This window comes from Nerophis ophidion, linkage group LG24 (genome assembly GCF_033978795.1).
Source record: "Nerophis ophidion isolate RoL-2023_Sa linkage group LG24, RoL_Noph_v1.0, whole genome shotgun sequence".
NCBI classification, from domain to species: Eukaryota; Metazoa; Chordata; class Actinopteri; order Syngnathiformes; family Syngnathidae; genus Nerophis; species Nerophis ophidion.
In genome coordinates this window covers 6,781,445-6,796,237 of record NC_084634.1, presented here as the reverse complement: position 1 = coordinate 6,796,237, position 14,793 = coordinate 6,781,445, and the positions used below count along the sequence as shown (strand labels likewise).

The following is a 14,793-nucleotide window of genomic DNA, read 5'->3' as shown; positions in this document are numbered from 1 at the left end:
AATATATATATATATTATATCTGTGTGTGTGTATGTATTGATGTGTATATATGTGTGTGTATATATACGTATCTACGTGTATATATATGTGTGGGTGTAGATATATGTGTGTGTGTATATATTTATACATGTATTTATATGTGTGTGTGTATATATGTGTATATGTATATATTTATACATGTATTTATATGTGTGTGTGTGTGTATTTATATATAAATATGTGTGTGTGTATATATATATATATATATATATATACATATATAAACAGTATATGGATAAGCGATAGAAAATAGATGGATGGATGTTTGTGTGTGTGTGTGTGTATATCAATCAATCAATCAATGTTTATTTATATAGCCCCAAATCACAAATGTCTCAAAGGACTGCACAAATCATTACGACTACAACATCCTCGGAAGAACCCACAAAAGGGCAAGGAAAACTCACACCCAGGGGGCAGGGAGAATTCACATTCAGTGGGACGCCAGTGACAATGCTGACTATGAGAAACCCCTTGGAGAGGACCTCAGATGTGGGCAACCCCCCCCCTCTAGGGGACCGAAAGCAATGGATGTCGAGCGGGTCTAACATGATACTGTGAAAGTTCAATCCATAGTGGCTCCAAGACAGCAGTGAGAGTCCCGTCCACAGGAAACCATCTCAAGCGGATCAGCAGCGTAGAGATGTCCCCAACCGATACAGGCGAGCGGTCCATCCTGGGTCCCGACGAGCGGTCCATCCTGGGTCTCGACTCTGGACAGTCAGTACTTCATCCATGGTCATCGGACCGGACCCCCTCCACAAGAGCCAATAATGCTTCCTGCTGTAATACAGGATCAGTAATAATCAACCAGGTGACAAAGTTGAAGGGAGTGCTGTTGCTACGTCACTATTATGTCCGCGTCAACATAAACGTGTCAAAGGGTCTGTATGCTCTTGAAGCAGCGTCCAAATCCCTGCCCGCCAACGGGAATGACCACCAACCGGTTTGCCCAACAAATGGCTTTAGGAAGTAATGAGGTAATAGTTACTAGTTACTTTCCCCCCAAAAGCAATTGCATCAGTAACATATTATTTGCAATTGTAACCTGGTACCAGGGAAAGTAATCATTGCGTTGACAAAAGCCTAGTGGCGACGTGCCTTGCGACTCACAGTAGGTCGGACTTCAGATGGCAATGTCAGCCTGTTACTTCAAGCAGGAAGACCAGAGGTGGGTAGAGTAGCCAGAAATTGTACTCAAGTAAGAGTACTGTTACTTTAGAGATTTATTACTCAAGTAAAAGTAAGGAGTAGTCACCCAAATATTTACTTGAGTAAAAGTAAAAAGTATGTTGTGAAAAAACTACTCAAGTACTGAGTAACTGATGAGTAACCTGTTTGTTTAATGCTGACGGCAACAAATAATGCACAAAAACATAAATATAGCAATGAGCAAATTCATAGCCAGGAATATCTCTTAAGCAACTAAAACAATAATATATATTAAATAATAATACATTAAAATTAAAAAAAATTAAGGCAAATTGAGCCACAATAACTTAACAGCACCATAGGCTCAGTAGCCATTTATTGATTGATTGATTGATTGATTGATTGATTGAAACTTGTATTATTAGATTGCACAGTACAGTACATATTCCGTACAATTGACCACTAAATGGTAACACCCCAATAAGTTTTTCGACGTTAATCAATTACTTAATAAATGACCAAGTCGAGGTGATCTACCTCATATATACATACACACACATATCATATATATATATATATATATATATATATATATATATATATATATATATATATACACAGTATATCATTTATAGTTTTTTATTTTGCCGTTTTTGTTGACATGTTAAAGGTGTTTTAATGAATATACATGCATGTTTAACATATAGATTCCTATCTTTCATGAAGACAAGAATATAAGTTGGTGTATTACCTGATTCTGATGACTTGCATTGATTGGAATCAGACAGTATAGTGCTGATAACGTCCACATTTTCAAATGGAGGAGAAAAAAAGTTCCTCTTTTCTGTCTAATACCACATGAAAGTCGTTGGTTTTTGGCATCTTATTTGTCCAGCTTCCATATTTGTTTTTATACACTTTACAAGAAATACATTGGCGGCAAACTCCGTAGTTTGCTCGCTTGTTTGCGCTGGCTTTCGGAGACTCTTATTTTGTTAGCGCAGGCGCGATGGAGCGGCGCTTTTATTGTGAAGACAGGAACTGTGCAATCAGTCTTTAGGCTTTTGAAGGGAACTACGGTTGAAATAAAAAGTGTCTTTTTTCCTTTACACTTTTGATTGATTGATTGCAACTTTTATTAGTAGATTGCACAGTACAGTACATATTCTGCACAATTGACCACTAAATGGTAACACCCCAATAAGTTTTTCAACGTTTTAGGTCGGATTCGACGTGTGACGGTCACGTGACCGCCTGGCTCTGTTTGATTGGTCCAACGTCACCAGTGACTGCATGTGATTGGTGAAACGCAGGCATGCGTAGTTCCTACTTTGAATGCGTGTCTGACAAAATCAAAACAAACAAAACAATCATTAAGAGATCGATAAAAAAAAAAAGTAGCGAGTAGCGACCTGATTGCAGATAAATGGAGCGGAGTAAAAGTAGCGTTTCTTCTCTATAAATATACTCAAGTAAAAGTAAAATGTGTTGCTTAAAAACTACTCTTAGAAGTACAATTTATCCCAAAAGTTACTCAAGTAGATGTAACGGAGTAAATGTAGCGCGTTACTACCCACCTCTGAGGAAGACAGTGCCAAGAATTGTTTAAATCAGCTGACCAGACGCGTTCTAGCGACATCACGTGACAACCTCTGAGGAAGGCAACAATTGTGGCCGGGACAGTTAGGTACGGAAATAAACACAGGTCTGGCTATGAAGACCTATTCAGTCTCTTTGGGTTACATGTTGTACCTTGTTGTGATGTGTACACATAAATGGACAAAGTCTAGTAACTGTTCCAACCCGCAGGTAAAATGACCGAACAGAACAGAGGCTAGGTCTTGCACTCTCATTCGGCGGACCCTGGTTTTTAGCCCTGGCCAGATGCAGGGTCTGGACCTCAATGGGTTATACGTACAAACCCCGTTTCCATATGAGTTGGGAAATTGTGTTAGATGTAAATATAAACGGAATACAATGATTTGCAAATCATTTTCAACTCATATTCAGTCGAATGCACTACAAAGACAACATATTTGATGTTCAAACTGATAAACTTGTTTTTTTTTGGCAAATAATCATTAACTTTAGAATTTGATGCCAACAATACGTGACGAAGAAGTTGGGAAAGGTGGCAATAAATACTGATAAAGTTGAGGAATGCTCATCAAACACTTATTTGGAACATCCCACAGGTGTGCGGGCTAATTGGGAACAGGTGGGTGCCATGATTGGGTATAAAAGCAGCTTCCATGAAATGCTAAGTAATTCACAAACAAGGATGGGGTGAGGGTCACCACTTTGTAAGCAAATTGTCGAACAGTTTTAGAACAACATTTCTTAACGAGCTATTGCAAGGAATTTAGCGGTTTTACCATCTAGGGTCCGTAAAATCATCAAAAATTCAGGGAATCTGGAGAAATCACTGATATTACGGACCTTTGATCTATCGATTGTCGCTGAGATAGACTCCAGCGCCCCCGCACCCCCGAAGGGAATAAGCGGTAGAAAAATGGATAGATGGATGAATATGTAGAATAAAGCCGTGCTTGTCACACCTGGGTGAAGTCTGGTCTGGGATTCGTCTGGTTTCATGTTTTGTCATTTCCTGTTTTATTTTGAAATACTGACTCTCCCTCTCATTTCAGATCAATTGCCCTTCCTCCTGTTTCACTGGTCTGACGTTTTTCCTGATTGCCTTGTTGTGTCCACCTGTGTCACCCACCCTCATGTGTATAAATGGCTGGTCTTCAATTCTGTCCTGTGCCAGAGTGTTTTCGTACCTTTTGTGCAAACCTCCAGCGATCCATGTTCACAGCCATTGTACCCTTTTTGTCAGGTAAGATTAGTTGTTTAGCATTGGAGCGCCTTTTGTTATATTTTGCATATTGTTGTTCTCTTTGCACCCTTTTTCCCTCCGCTGCTGGAGCGTTTTGAGTTCATTGAGATTTTGTCAGTTTTTAGGTTAGGTAAGCTCGGCTTTTGATAGCCTGTTAAGTTTCTCCCTTTTTGGACCCTTTCCCATGTTCGAAATAAATTTTTGTTTTCAAACTCCTGCATCCGTGTCCAGAGTCCTGTTCAAGTCGTGACAGTGCTAAAATTTGCAAGGGTGCGGAACACCCAACAACACACAGAGGTCAATGATAAGAAATTAAGTGATAAGTCCAGTTTAATGTTTATATTATCCCTGTAAAGACACTGTAACTTGTGAGTACTGATAAAACAAGACATACAAGAGAGTGGGGTTGTCCTGATTCCAAAATGTATTTCGATACTTTGATACATTTCAAAATAAAGGGCTTTATTCTATCAATCAATCAATGTTTATTTATATAGCCCCAAATCACAAATGTCTCAAAGGACTGCACAAACCATTACGACTACAACATCCTCGGAAGAACCCACAAAAGGGCAAGGAAAACTCACACCCAGTGGGCAGGGAGAATTCACATCCAGTGGGACGCCAGTGACAATGCTGACTATGAGAAACCTTGGAGAGGACCTCAGATGTGGGCAACCCCCCCTCTCTAGGGGACCGAAAGCAATGGATGTCGAGCGGGTCTAACATGATACTGTGAAAGTTCAATCCATAGTGGCTCCAACACAGCCGCGAGAGTTCAGTTCAAAGCGGATCCAAGACAGCAGCGAGAGTCCCGTCCACAGGAAACCATCTCAAGCGGAGGCGGATCAGCAGCGTAGAGATGTCCCCAACCGATACAGGCGAGCGGTCCATCCTGGGTCCCGACGAGCGGCCCATCCTGGGTCTCGACTCTGGACAGCCAGTACTTCATCCATGGTTGCGGTTTAGCTCGGTTGGTAGAGTGGCCATGCCAGAAACTGGAGGGTTGCAGGTTCGATTCCCGCTTCCGCCATCCTAGTCACTGCCGTTGTGTCCTTGAGCAAGACACTTTACCCACCTGCTCCCAGTGCCACCCACACTGGTTTAAATGTCATTTAGATATTGGGTTTCACTATGTAAAGCGCTTTGAGTCACTGGAGAAAAGCGCTATATAAATGCAATTCACTTCACTTCACTTCATCGGACCGGACCTCCTCCACAAGGGAGGGGGGGACATAGGAGAAAAAGAAAAGAAGCGGCAGATCAACTGGTCTAAAAAGGAGGTCTATTTAAAGGCTAGAGTATACAGATGAGTTTTAAGGTGAGACTTAAATGCTTCTACTGAGGTGGCATCTCGAACTGTTACCGGGAGGGCATTCCAGAGTACTGGAGCCCGAAATGAAAACGCTCTATAGCCCGCAGACTTTTTCTGGGCTTTGGGAATCACTAATAAGCCGGAGTCCTTTGAACGCAGATTTCTTGCCGGGACATATGGTACAATACAATCGGCAAGACAGGATGGAGCTAGACCGTGTAGTATTTTATACGTAAGTAGTAAAACCTTAAAGTCACATCTTAAGTGCACAGGAAGCCAGTGCAGGTGAGCCAGTACAGGCGTAATGTGATCAAACTTTCTTGTTCTTGTCCAAAGCCTAGCAGCCGCATTTTGTACCAACTGTAATCTTTTAATGCTAGACATGGGGAGACCCGAAAATAATACGTTACAGTAGTCGAGACGAGACGTAACAAACGCATGGATAATGATCTCCGTGTCTTTAGTGGACAAAATGGAGCGAATTTTAGCGATATTACGGAGATGAAAGAAGGCCGTTTTAGTAACGCTTTTAATGTGTGACTCAAAGGAGAGAGTTGGGTCGAAGATAATACCCAGATTTTTTACCGAGTCACCTTGTTTTATTATTTGGTTGTCAAATGTTAAAGTTGTATTATTAAATAGAGGTCGGTGTCCAGCAGGACCGATAATCGGCATTTCCGTTTTTTTGGCGTTAAGTTGCAAAAAATTAGCGGACATCCATTGTTTAATTTCATTAAGACACACCTCCAGCTGACTACAATCCGGCATGTTTGTCAGCTTTAGGGGCATGTAGAGTTGGGTGTCATCAGCAAAACAGAAAATCATATAATGCATTAAAGTGGAACATTATCACCAGACCTATGTAAGCGTCAATATATACCTTGATGTTGCAGGAAAAAAGACCATATATTTTTTCAACCGATTTCCGAACTCTAAATGGGTGAATTTTGGCGAATTAAACGCCTTTCTGTTTATGCCTCTCTGAGCGACGACGTCAGAACGTGACGTCACATCGGTACTCGACGCCATTTTTCCCTACACATCAGACGCATCGAGTCAAATCAGCGCTGTTATTTTCCGTTTTTTCGACCGTTTTCCGATACCGTGGAGACATCATGTCGGTGTGTTGTCGGAGGGTGTAACAACACGATCAGGGACGGATTCAAGTTGATTTACGTAGAATGTGCATGCTAATTGATGCTAACATGCTATTTAGGCTAGCTGTGTGTACATATTGCAGCATTACGCCTCATTTGTAGCTATATTCACATCTAACCTTTCCCTCCACCCACATTTAATGGCAAACAAACACTTACCAATCGACAGATTTAAGTTGCTCCAGTATCAAGAGATGCAAAAGTCCCCCGTTTGGTTTTTACCGGCGATGCTACGACAGAGATGGCACAGAGATGAAAAGAATGTCTGGATATCCTGCGACACTCAAAGCAGATGCATTCCCAATGATAAAGTCAACAAAATCACAAAGGTGAGTGTTGTTGTTGTTATTATTGACTTTTGTGCTAATCAGACATATTTGGTCGCGGCATGACTGCCAGCTAATCGATGCTAACATGCTACTTAGGCTACCTGTATGTACATTTGAAACTATATTTACATACAGCGTTTCCTTCCACCCACATTTAATGCGAAACAAACACTTACCAATCGAGGGATTTAAGTTGATCCAGTGTCAATGCGAAAGTCCTGATCTGTTGGTCTGCACATTTTACTGGCGATGCTAACCCAAAGATGGCCGACTAGCGTCAATAGCTATTCGCTCAATAGCTTCAGTTTCTTCTTCAATTTCGTTTTGGCTATCTGCCTCCATACTCCAACCATCTGTTTCAATACATGCGTAATCTGTTGAATCGCTTAAGCCGCTGAAATCCGAGTCTGAATCCGAGCTAATGTCGCTATATCTTGTTGTGCTATTTGCCATTGTTTGTATTGGAATCGCTATGTGACGTCACAGGGAAATGGACAGTGGCTTAAGCAAATTGCGAAAATCAAGCACTTTAAAGCTTTTTTTAGGGATATTCCGGGACGGGTAAAATTTTGAAAAAAAATTTGAAAAATAAAATAAGTCACTGGGAACTGATTTTTATTGGTTTCAACCCTTCTGAAATTGTGATAATGTTCCCCTTTAAACATGTGTTTCGTATTGCAACCAAGGAACAATTTTGGCATGAATGTTTTGACTTGTTCTACTGACACTTCTGTCAAAATGCAATAATCACTTATTCTCCTGTTGTTTGATACTTTACAAAAGTTTTGGCTGATACCACGAATTTTGGGTCCGGTATCAAGTAGAGACGTGGTCGTACATTGGTCATAACTAAAGTTATCCTGTCTCCGGGGACGTATTTCCTGAGTTAATAAACAAAACATGAACAAAAGATTTTCTGGTAATAAACAAACATTGATGTACAGCTCTTGTACTTGGTATCGTTCACAATCCATGTCTGTGTAGATCCATCCATGGCATTTTGTTATGATCCGCTGCCCGGATCATCTCATATTCTGGTTTTGTACCGTTTTTGTATTATAGTCTGCCAATGTTTGCCTTAGTTTATTAGTTTCACCTGACCCTTGCTTTCGACACACAGCTGTTGTTGCTAATCACCGTCCTTATTTAAGCCTGCCCTTTTTTTTCATTCTTTCTCGCATCCTAATTTGTGTTACACGCAACAAATGACGACTTCGATTTTATGTTTCTACTCGCTAGCTTTCGCGCTATGCCTTGTTACCTCTAGCTTCCATGCTAGTAGCTTTTGTTTTCCCTTTTGTGCCTCTTGCAAGTGTTTTCTGTTTCTTAGTCTGTTGTTAGTTTGAATAAATCTTCATTTCTTACCTCCACGCTGTGTCCGTTGCCCAACTGCATCCTCGAAAGAACGCCTCCGCATCGCAATGCCCAGCAGTTGTCAGGCTTGGACGTGGTCTTGGTTTGTTTTCCCGAGGTGCAAAGCGAATGGAGTGGAAACGGCGTGAAGCCAAAGACATCTTTATTTTAACACTAATAAACTAAAAACAGGAACAAACACAAAGCGCTCACAATGGAGGTACAAAACTTGGGCTATGAAACAAAAGACTAGCACAAAGGCTATAAACTATAAACATGAAACAAAAACACTTGCGCAGTGGCATGAATAACAAAAACTTACGTGGAAAAAATGGACAGCATTGCAAGGCATGAAGCAGATAATCGAGGGCGTGAATGAGGTGATGTTGCCAGACTGACTAACTGGTAACTGTGGCTTAAATAATGAACATGATAAGAGAAAACAGGTGTGAGACAAGACAGGTGAACTGATTGGTTGTCACGGTAACAAAACAGGGAGTGAAAAAAAAAGGAACTTAGAGTCAAAAGCACCTGGTATTCCTAGGGAGTCTCCCATCCAAGTACTAACCAGGCCAGACTCTGCTTAGCTTTGAGAACAGATAAGATTGGGGATGCTCAGGGTGGTATGCACATACAAAACTCATGATCAGACATGATAGAAAACTAAATAAGTTGGCATGGTAAGACAAACAAGGAAATGCAAAACAGAACTAAATGTCCAAAAAACTAAACATAGCATGACCAAAACAAATCATGAACCATAGGCGTGACAGCAGTCGTTAGACATTTGTTTACATTCAGGAGCGCTAGCTTGTTGTCAGCGGTTAGCAATTGGATCCTCCTACGGTGTGATATCTGTAAGAAACATACTTTGTTTGTCACCATAGAGATGAAGATTACTGATTTGGAATGGACGGATGGACGTTAAGAGCAAGAGCTAAGCACCTCTTGCAGAGCGGTGCGTTAGTGTTTATCGATTCAACTTATACTTATACTCTAGCCTTTAAATAGACCCCCTTTTTAGACCAGTTGATCTGCCGTTTCTTTTCTTTTGTCTTCCGCCCCCCTCTCCCATGTGGAGGGGAGGGTGGACATGGATGAAGTGCTGGCTGTCCAGATTCAGGACCCGTAGTGGACTGCTCGCCTGTGCGCCGGTTGGGGACATCTCTGCGCTACTGACCCGTCTCCTGCTGGCCCCACTATGGACTGGACCAGGGGTCGGCAACCCAAAATGTTGATAGTGTGTCATGAGATCCATCCATCCATCCATTTTTTACCGCGTATTCCCTTTTGGGGTATAAATTGAATTATGAGGACTTAAAGGAAACTAAATGAGCTCAAATATAGCTACAAATGAGGCATAATGATGCAATATGTACATACAGCTAGCCTAAATAGCATGTTAGCATTGATTAGCTTGCAGTGACCAAATATGTCTGATTAGCACTCCACACAAGTCAAAAACATCAACAAAACTCACCTTTGTGCATTCACGCACAACGTTTTAAGTTTGGTGGGAAAAATGAGACAGAAAAAGAAGTGGCATAAAACACGTCTTAGAAAGTCGGAGAAAGTTACACATGTAAACAAACTATGGTGAGTTCAAGGACCGCCAAAATTAGTAGGACAAAACGGCGCTCGCCAAATACTCGAATCAGTGAAGCATGTTTAATATAAACAGTGTGCTTCTATAGCATTTAGGGAGGTTTGTGTCATGTTTGTCCTCTTACAGAAACCTTATTAAAACAAAAATATGTTTTTTTCCCCTCATCCTTTTCCATTTTTCATATATTTTTGAAAAAGCTCCAGAGAGCCACTAGAGCAGCGCTAAAGAGCAGCATGCGGCTCCAGAGCCTCGGGTTGCGGACCCCTGGACTGGACTCTCACTATTATGTTAGATCCACTATGGACTGGACTTTCACAATATTAAGTTAGACCCACTCGACGTCCATTGCTGTCGGTCTCCCCTATGGGGGGAGGGGGGGGGTCATCTCCAAGGTATCTCATAGTCATTCGCATCAACGTCCCACTGGGGTGAGTTTTTCCTTGCCCGTATGTGGGCTCTGTACCGCGGATGTCGTTTAGGGCTATATAAATAAACATTGATTAATTGATTGATTGATTGAACTTTATCGTTGTTATTTTTAAGCCAAAACACATCTATTCTCCCATTTCTATCCCACACTGTTTCTGCTTGTAAAAACTGTGTACGTGTGCATTACCTAATATGTGCCTCTGCTCGTGACGTGACGACAAAAAAAAAAAAAAAAAAGAACCGGTATTTTTCAGAAGCAGTATAGTACCAATTTTAATTCATTAGTACCACGTTACTTTATTCAATCAATCAATGTTTATTTATATAGCCCTAAATCACAAATGTCTCAAAGGACTGCACAAACCACTACGACTACGACATCCTCGGAAGAACCCACAAAAGGGCAAGGAAAACTCACACCCAGTGGGCAGGGAGAATTCACATCCAGTGGGACGCCAGTGACAATGCTGACTATGAGAAACCTTGGAGAGGACCTCAGATGTGGGCAACCCCCCCCCTCTAGGGGACCGAAAGCAATGGATGTCGAGCGGGTCTAACATGATACTGTGAAAGTTCAATCCATAGTGGCTCCAACACAGCCGTGAGAGTTCAGTTCAAAGCGGATCCAAGACAGCAGCGAGAGTCCAGTCCACAGGAAACCATCCCAAGCGGAGTTGTATCAGCATTGTAGAGTTGTCCCCAACCGATACACAGGCGAGCGGTCCATCCTGGGTCCCAGTGATCGGTCCATCCTGGGTCCCGACTCTGGACAGCCAGCACCGGTATACCATACAATCCCAGAAGCTAGTAATTCACTTCCATAACAAAAACCTTAACAAATATTGCTTGCTCTCATATATTTGCTTTGATAAAATAGACACAACATTTGGAGTCTCTTAAACTTTCTAGAGTACTTGTTTGCAATGGTGGTTGGAGTACGCAAAAATTCTACTCAAGTCAGAGTACCGTTACCTTTAGAGCAGGGGTGCCCACACTTTTTCTGCAGGCGAGCTACTTTTCAATTGACCAACTCGAGGGGATCTACCTCATTTATATATATCATTTATATTTATTTATTTATGAAAGAGACATTTTTGTAAATAAGTTAAATGTGTTTAATGATAATACAAGCATGTGTAACACATATAGATGTCTTTCTTTCACAAAGACAAGAATATAAGTTGGTGTATTACCTGATTCTGATGACTTGCATTGATTGGAATCAGACAGTAATGATGATAACGCCCACATTTTCAAATGGAGGAGAAAAAAAGTTGTCCTTTCTGTACAATACCACATGAAAGTGGTTGGTTTTTGGCATCTAATTCATCCAGCTTCCATACACTTTACAAGAAAAACATTGGCGGCAAATTCCGTAGCTTGCTTGATTGACATTCACGGCACCCGAGGGTCTTGTGAGATGACGCTGGCTGCTGCCAGTTCATTATTATGAAAAAATGACAGAGAGGAAGGCGAGAAACACTTTTTATTTCAACAGACTTTCGCGCCGTCCCTTCCGTCAAAACTCTAAAGGCCGACTGCACATTTCCTATCTTCACAATAAAAGCCCTGCTTCATGCTGCCTGCGCTAACAAAATAAGAGTCTCGGAAAGCTGGCGTGCACAAGTAATGTGCACGCCAGCTTTCTGAGGGATCGCTTGTGCGCGCCAGTTTTCCGAGACTCTGTATTTAGTTAGCGCAGGCAGCATGAAGCAGGGCTTTTATTGTGAAGATAGGAAATGTGCAGTCGGCCTTTAGAGTTTTGACGGAAGGTACGGCGCGAGAGTCTGTTGAAATAAAAAGTATTTCTCGTCTTCCTCTTGGTCATATTTTCATAATAATGATCTTGCAGCAGCCAGCGTCATCTCACAAGACCCTCCGGTACCGTGAATGTCATTTAAGTGACGTCTTGGTGAAGATTGATGATCACAAATTTTTAGGTCTATTTTTTTTAAAAGCCTGGCTGGAGATCGACTGACACACCCCCCGCGGTCGACTGGTAGCTCACGATCGACGTAATGGGCACCCCTGACTTAGAGTAATATATGACTCAAGTAAAAGTAAAAAGAACTAACTCCTATCTGGTCATTTTTGCGGGATCAACAGTGGTTGGCAGGAAGTTGGACACTGCTTCCAGAGCACAGTTCTCCAGCTGGAGGTCACACACCTTCCTACAAATACATCTTCATGTTTGATATGAAGAGGGTGATGTCAGGAAGACCCAACGACCTGCCAGCCTGTTGTTCGGACATGTTGATGTTGGTGCAGGCATAACATGGACCTTGTAGCAACACTCCCATGTTGCACTTTGTCACCTGCGTGACGATATCAGCCATGTTATACAGCAGGGAGTGGACTTGGCTCTTTTCGACTGGGAGGTGGATGAACTCAAGCAGTTGCTTTGAGTATAAAAGTTTGAAACTTCTGGAAGGAGCTGGTGTCTTCTGTGGAAAAATGGCGTGCTCTGAAGCTCTCCAATGTCCTACCTGTTTGGACGTCTTCAAAGACCCTGTCATTTTGCCTTGCAGCCACAGCTTCTGTCGCTCCTGCGTGGAGCAATGGTGGACGGAGAAAAAGGACCGTTCTTGTCCACTCTGTAGGACAGAGCACAGCTCCTTGGTTGCACCTCGGAACTTGGCCTTGAAGAACGTGTGTGAAGCTTTTGCAGAGTTTTCCTTGGACACTGACGAAGAGTGCAAGTTGCACAAGGAGAAACTGAAACTGTTCTGTTTGGAACATCAGCAGCCTGTGTGCTTCGTTTGCAGCCATGCAGAAATGCACACAAATCACAAATTCTCTCCTATCGAGGAAGCTGCAAAGGAACCCAGAGAAGATCTAGAGAAAGACCTGCAAGCCATGACAAAAACACTGAAAATGTTTACCGAAGTTAAAGAAGACATCAGTCAACAAGCAGAAGACATCCAGGTCCAGAAGCAGCAGGCTGAAAGCAAGATTAAGGAGAAATTTAAGGAGATTCACAACTTTCTGGTGAAGGAGGAGGAGGCTCGATTGTCTGCTGTGAGAAAAGAAGAGCAATGCAAGAGTCAGACAATGAAAGAGAAGATTGAGGGTCTCAGCAGCGACATGAACACTCTCCAAGACGTGATTAACAACACGGAGAAGCTGCTAACAGCAGACAATGTTTCCTTCATGAAGAACTACAAGAAAATGAGGGCCAGAGCCCAGGAGCTGCCCGAAGAGCCCAAGCTGGTCCCAGGACCTGTGCTGGACATGGACAAACATCTGGACGACCTCCCATTCACCATGTGGGAAAAAGCTATGAGGCTGGTGTCCCAAAGTGCTGCGATTCCAAGCCCAAACACCAACAATCCAGTAGTCAGACAGAAGCTAAGCAGAGAGAACCAGGATCCGAAGAACCCAGTGAGTGTTCAAGCCCTGAATGTGTTAAATGTAACTGCTGTGCACTCAGAAGCACACAGCTGGAATGTTTTTGTGGGCGACAACAATGACTGGGAACTGGGATTAAAGATTGAGAATTCTAAAGTTGGCATTCGATTTAGGGACGGGGTATACAAAAGGATTTACCCACTACGTAAAGAGTTGCTTTTGGCAATCAAAGAGAAACATCAGAAATTCAGAGTTCGTCTCGACATTACCACTGGAGAGGTTTCATTTCATGACTTTTGTACAGACGCTACTTTAGACACATTTGTTCTACCCAATTCTGTTTGGTTTTTGGGGTATTTCTCCACGACAATGAGAATAACATTGTACTCCTCCATTTCCAACAATGTCAATATCTATGACTGAAGATTGTCCGTGGTGGATTTGGAAACATGTTGCTCCTACGGAAATATTTTTACACGGAGCTACACTATGTTCAAAATTCCAGTGTTCCGACAAATCGTGTTACGTAAGAAAGGTTTCTTGCCTGCTGTCAGTTTAGGCTGACACTCCAGCCTTCGTTAGACACGGCACACGCGGAAGCTACGACAGCTCTGACGGAGGCTGAAGTCTCCGCCAAACCTGTCGGCAGGTAAGAAACTTTTCTGACACGAAATGATTTGTCTGAGCACAAAAATTTTGAACATAGTTATTGAGAAGACAACATGAACGCAATGGATTAACATGGAGCTACACTGTGATTGAAAACTGAAATGTGGAATTATAAATACTTGTGTGCTAATTCATAACATAAAACGATAAATCAAACAGACAATCATAAGTATGTGATTTTATGGATGTGTCTTTTGTAGTGTAAATTCATTTTAGTTTCCTGTGTCCTTATTTGTGAGGAATGCTGTTGTATATTGAGTCATTCGATAATAACATGTCAGTATTAAATGAAAAATAATTAATAAAAAAAAGGCAATGATAAAAAAATTGTACTTGTTGCCAGTTAGCGTTGTTTGAGTCCATTCATCAGTTGTTTTGCTTCAAAAGCATTGAATGTTATGCCGATATTGACACCATTGAAATATTCGGAAAATTATCCATCCATCCATTTCCTACCGCTTATTCCCTTTTGGGGTCGCGGGGGGCGCTGGCGCCTATCTCAGCTACAATCGGGCGGAAGGCGGGGTACACCCTGGACAAGTCGCCACCTCATCGC

General features: G+C 42.0%; 1 protein-coding gene across 1 annotated transcript; it reads left to right on the top strand.

Annotated features, from left to right (window-relative positions):
* Positions 1-12,674: 12,674 nt before the first annotated feature.
* LOC133542622 (tripartite motif-containing protein 12A-like) lies at positions 12,675-14,221 on the top strand. Its single transcript, XM_061886902.1, has 2 exons — positions 12,675-13,748; positions 14,123-14,221. Exons 1-2 carry the CDS (start codon positions 12,675-12,677, stop codon positions 14,219-14,221), a joined length of 1,173 nt encoding a protein of 390 aa, XP_061742886.1.
* Positions 14,222-14,793: the final 572 nt, after the last annotated feature.

Bases quoted from the DNA above. Each gene is read 5' to 3' on its own strand.
- LOC133542622 (XM_061886902.1), top strand. From the start codon at position 12,675: ATGGCGTGCTCTGAAGCTCTCCAATGTCCTACCTGTTTGGACGTCTTC. The intron at 13,749-14,122 runs GTATACAAAAGG...GCCTGCTGTCAG, and splicing joins GCATTCGATTTAGGGACGGG to TTTAGGCTGACACTCCAGCC.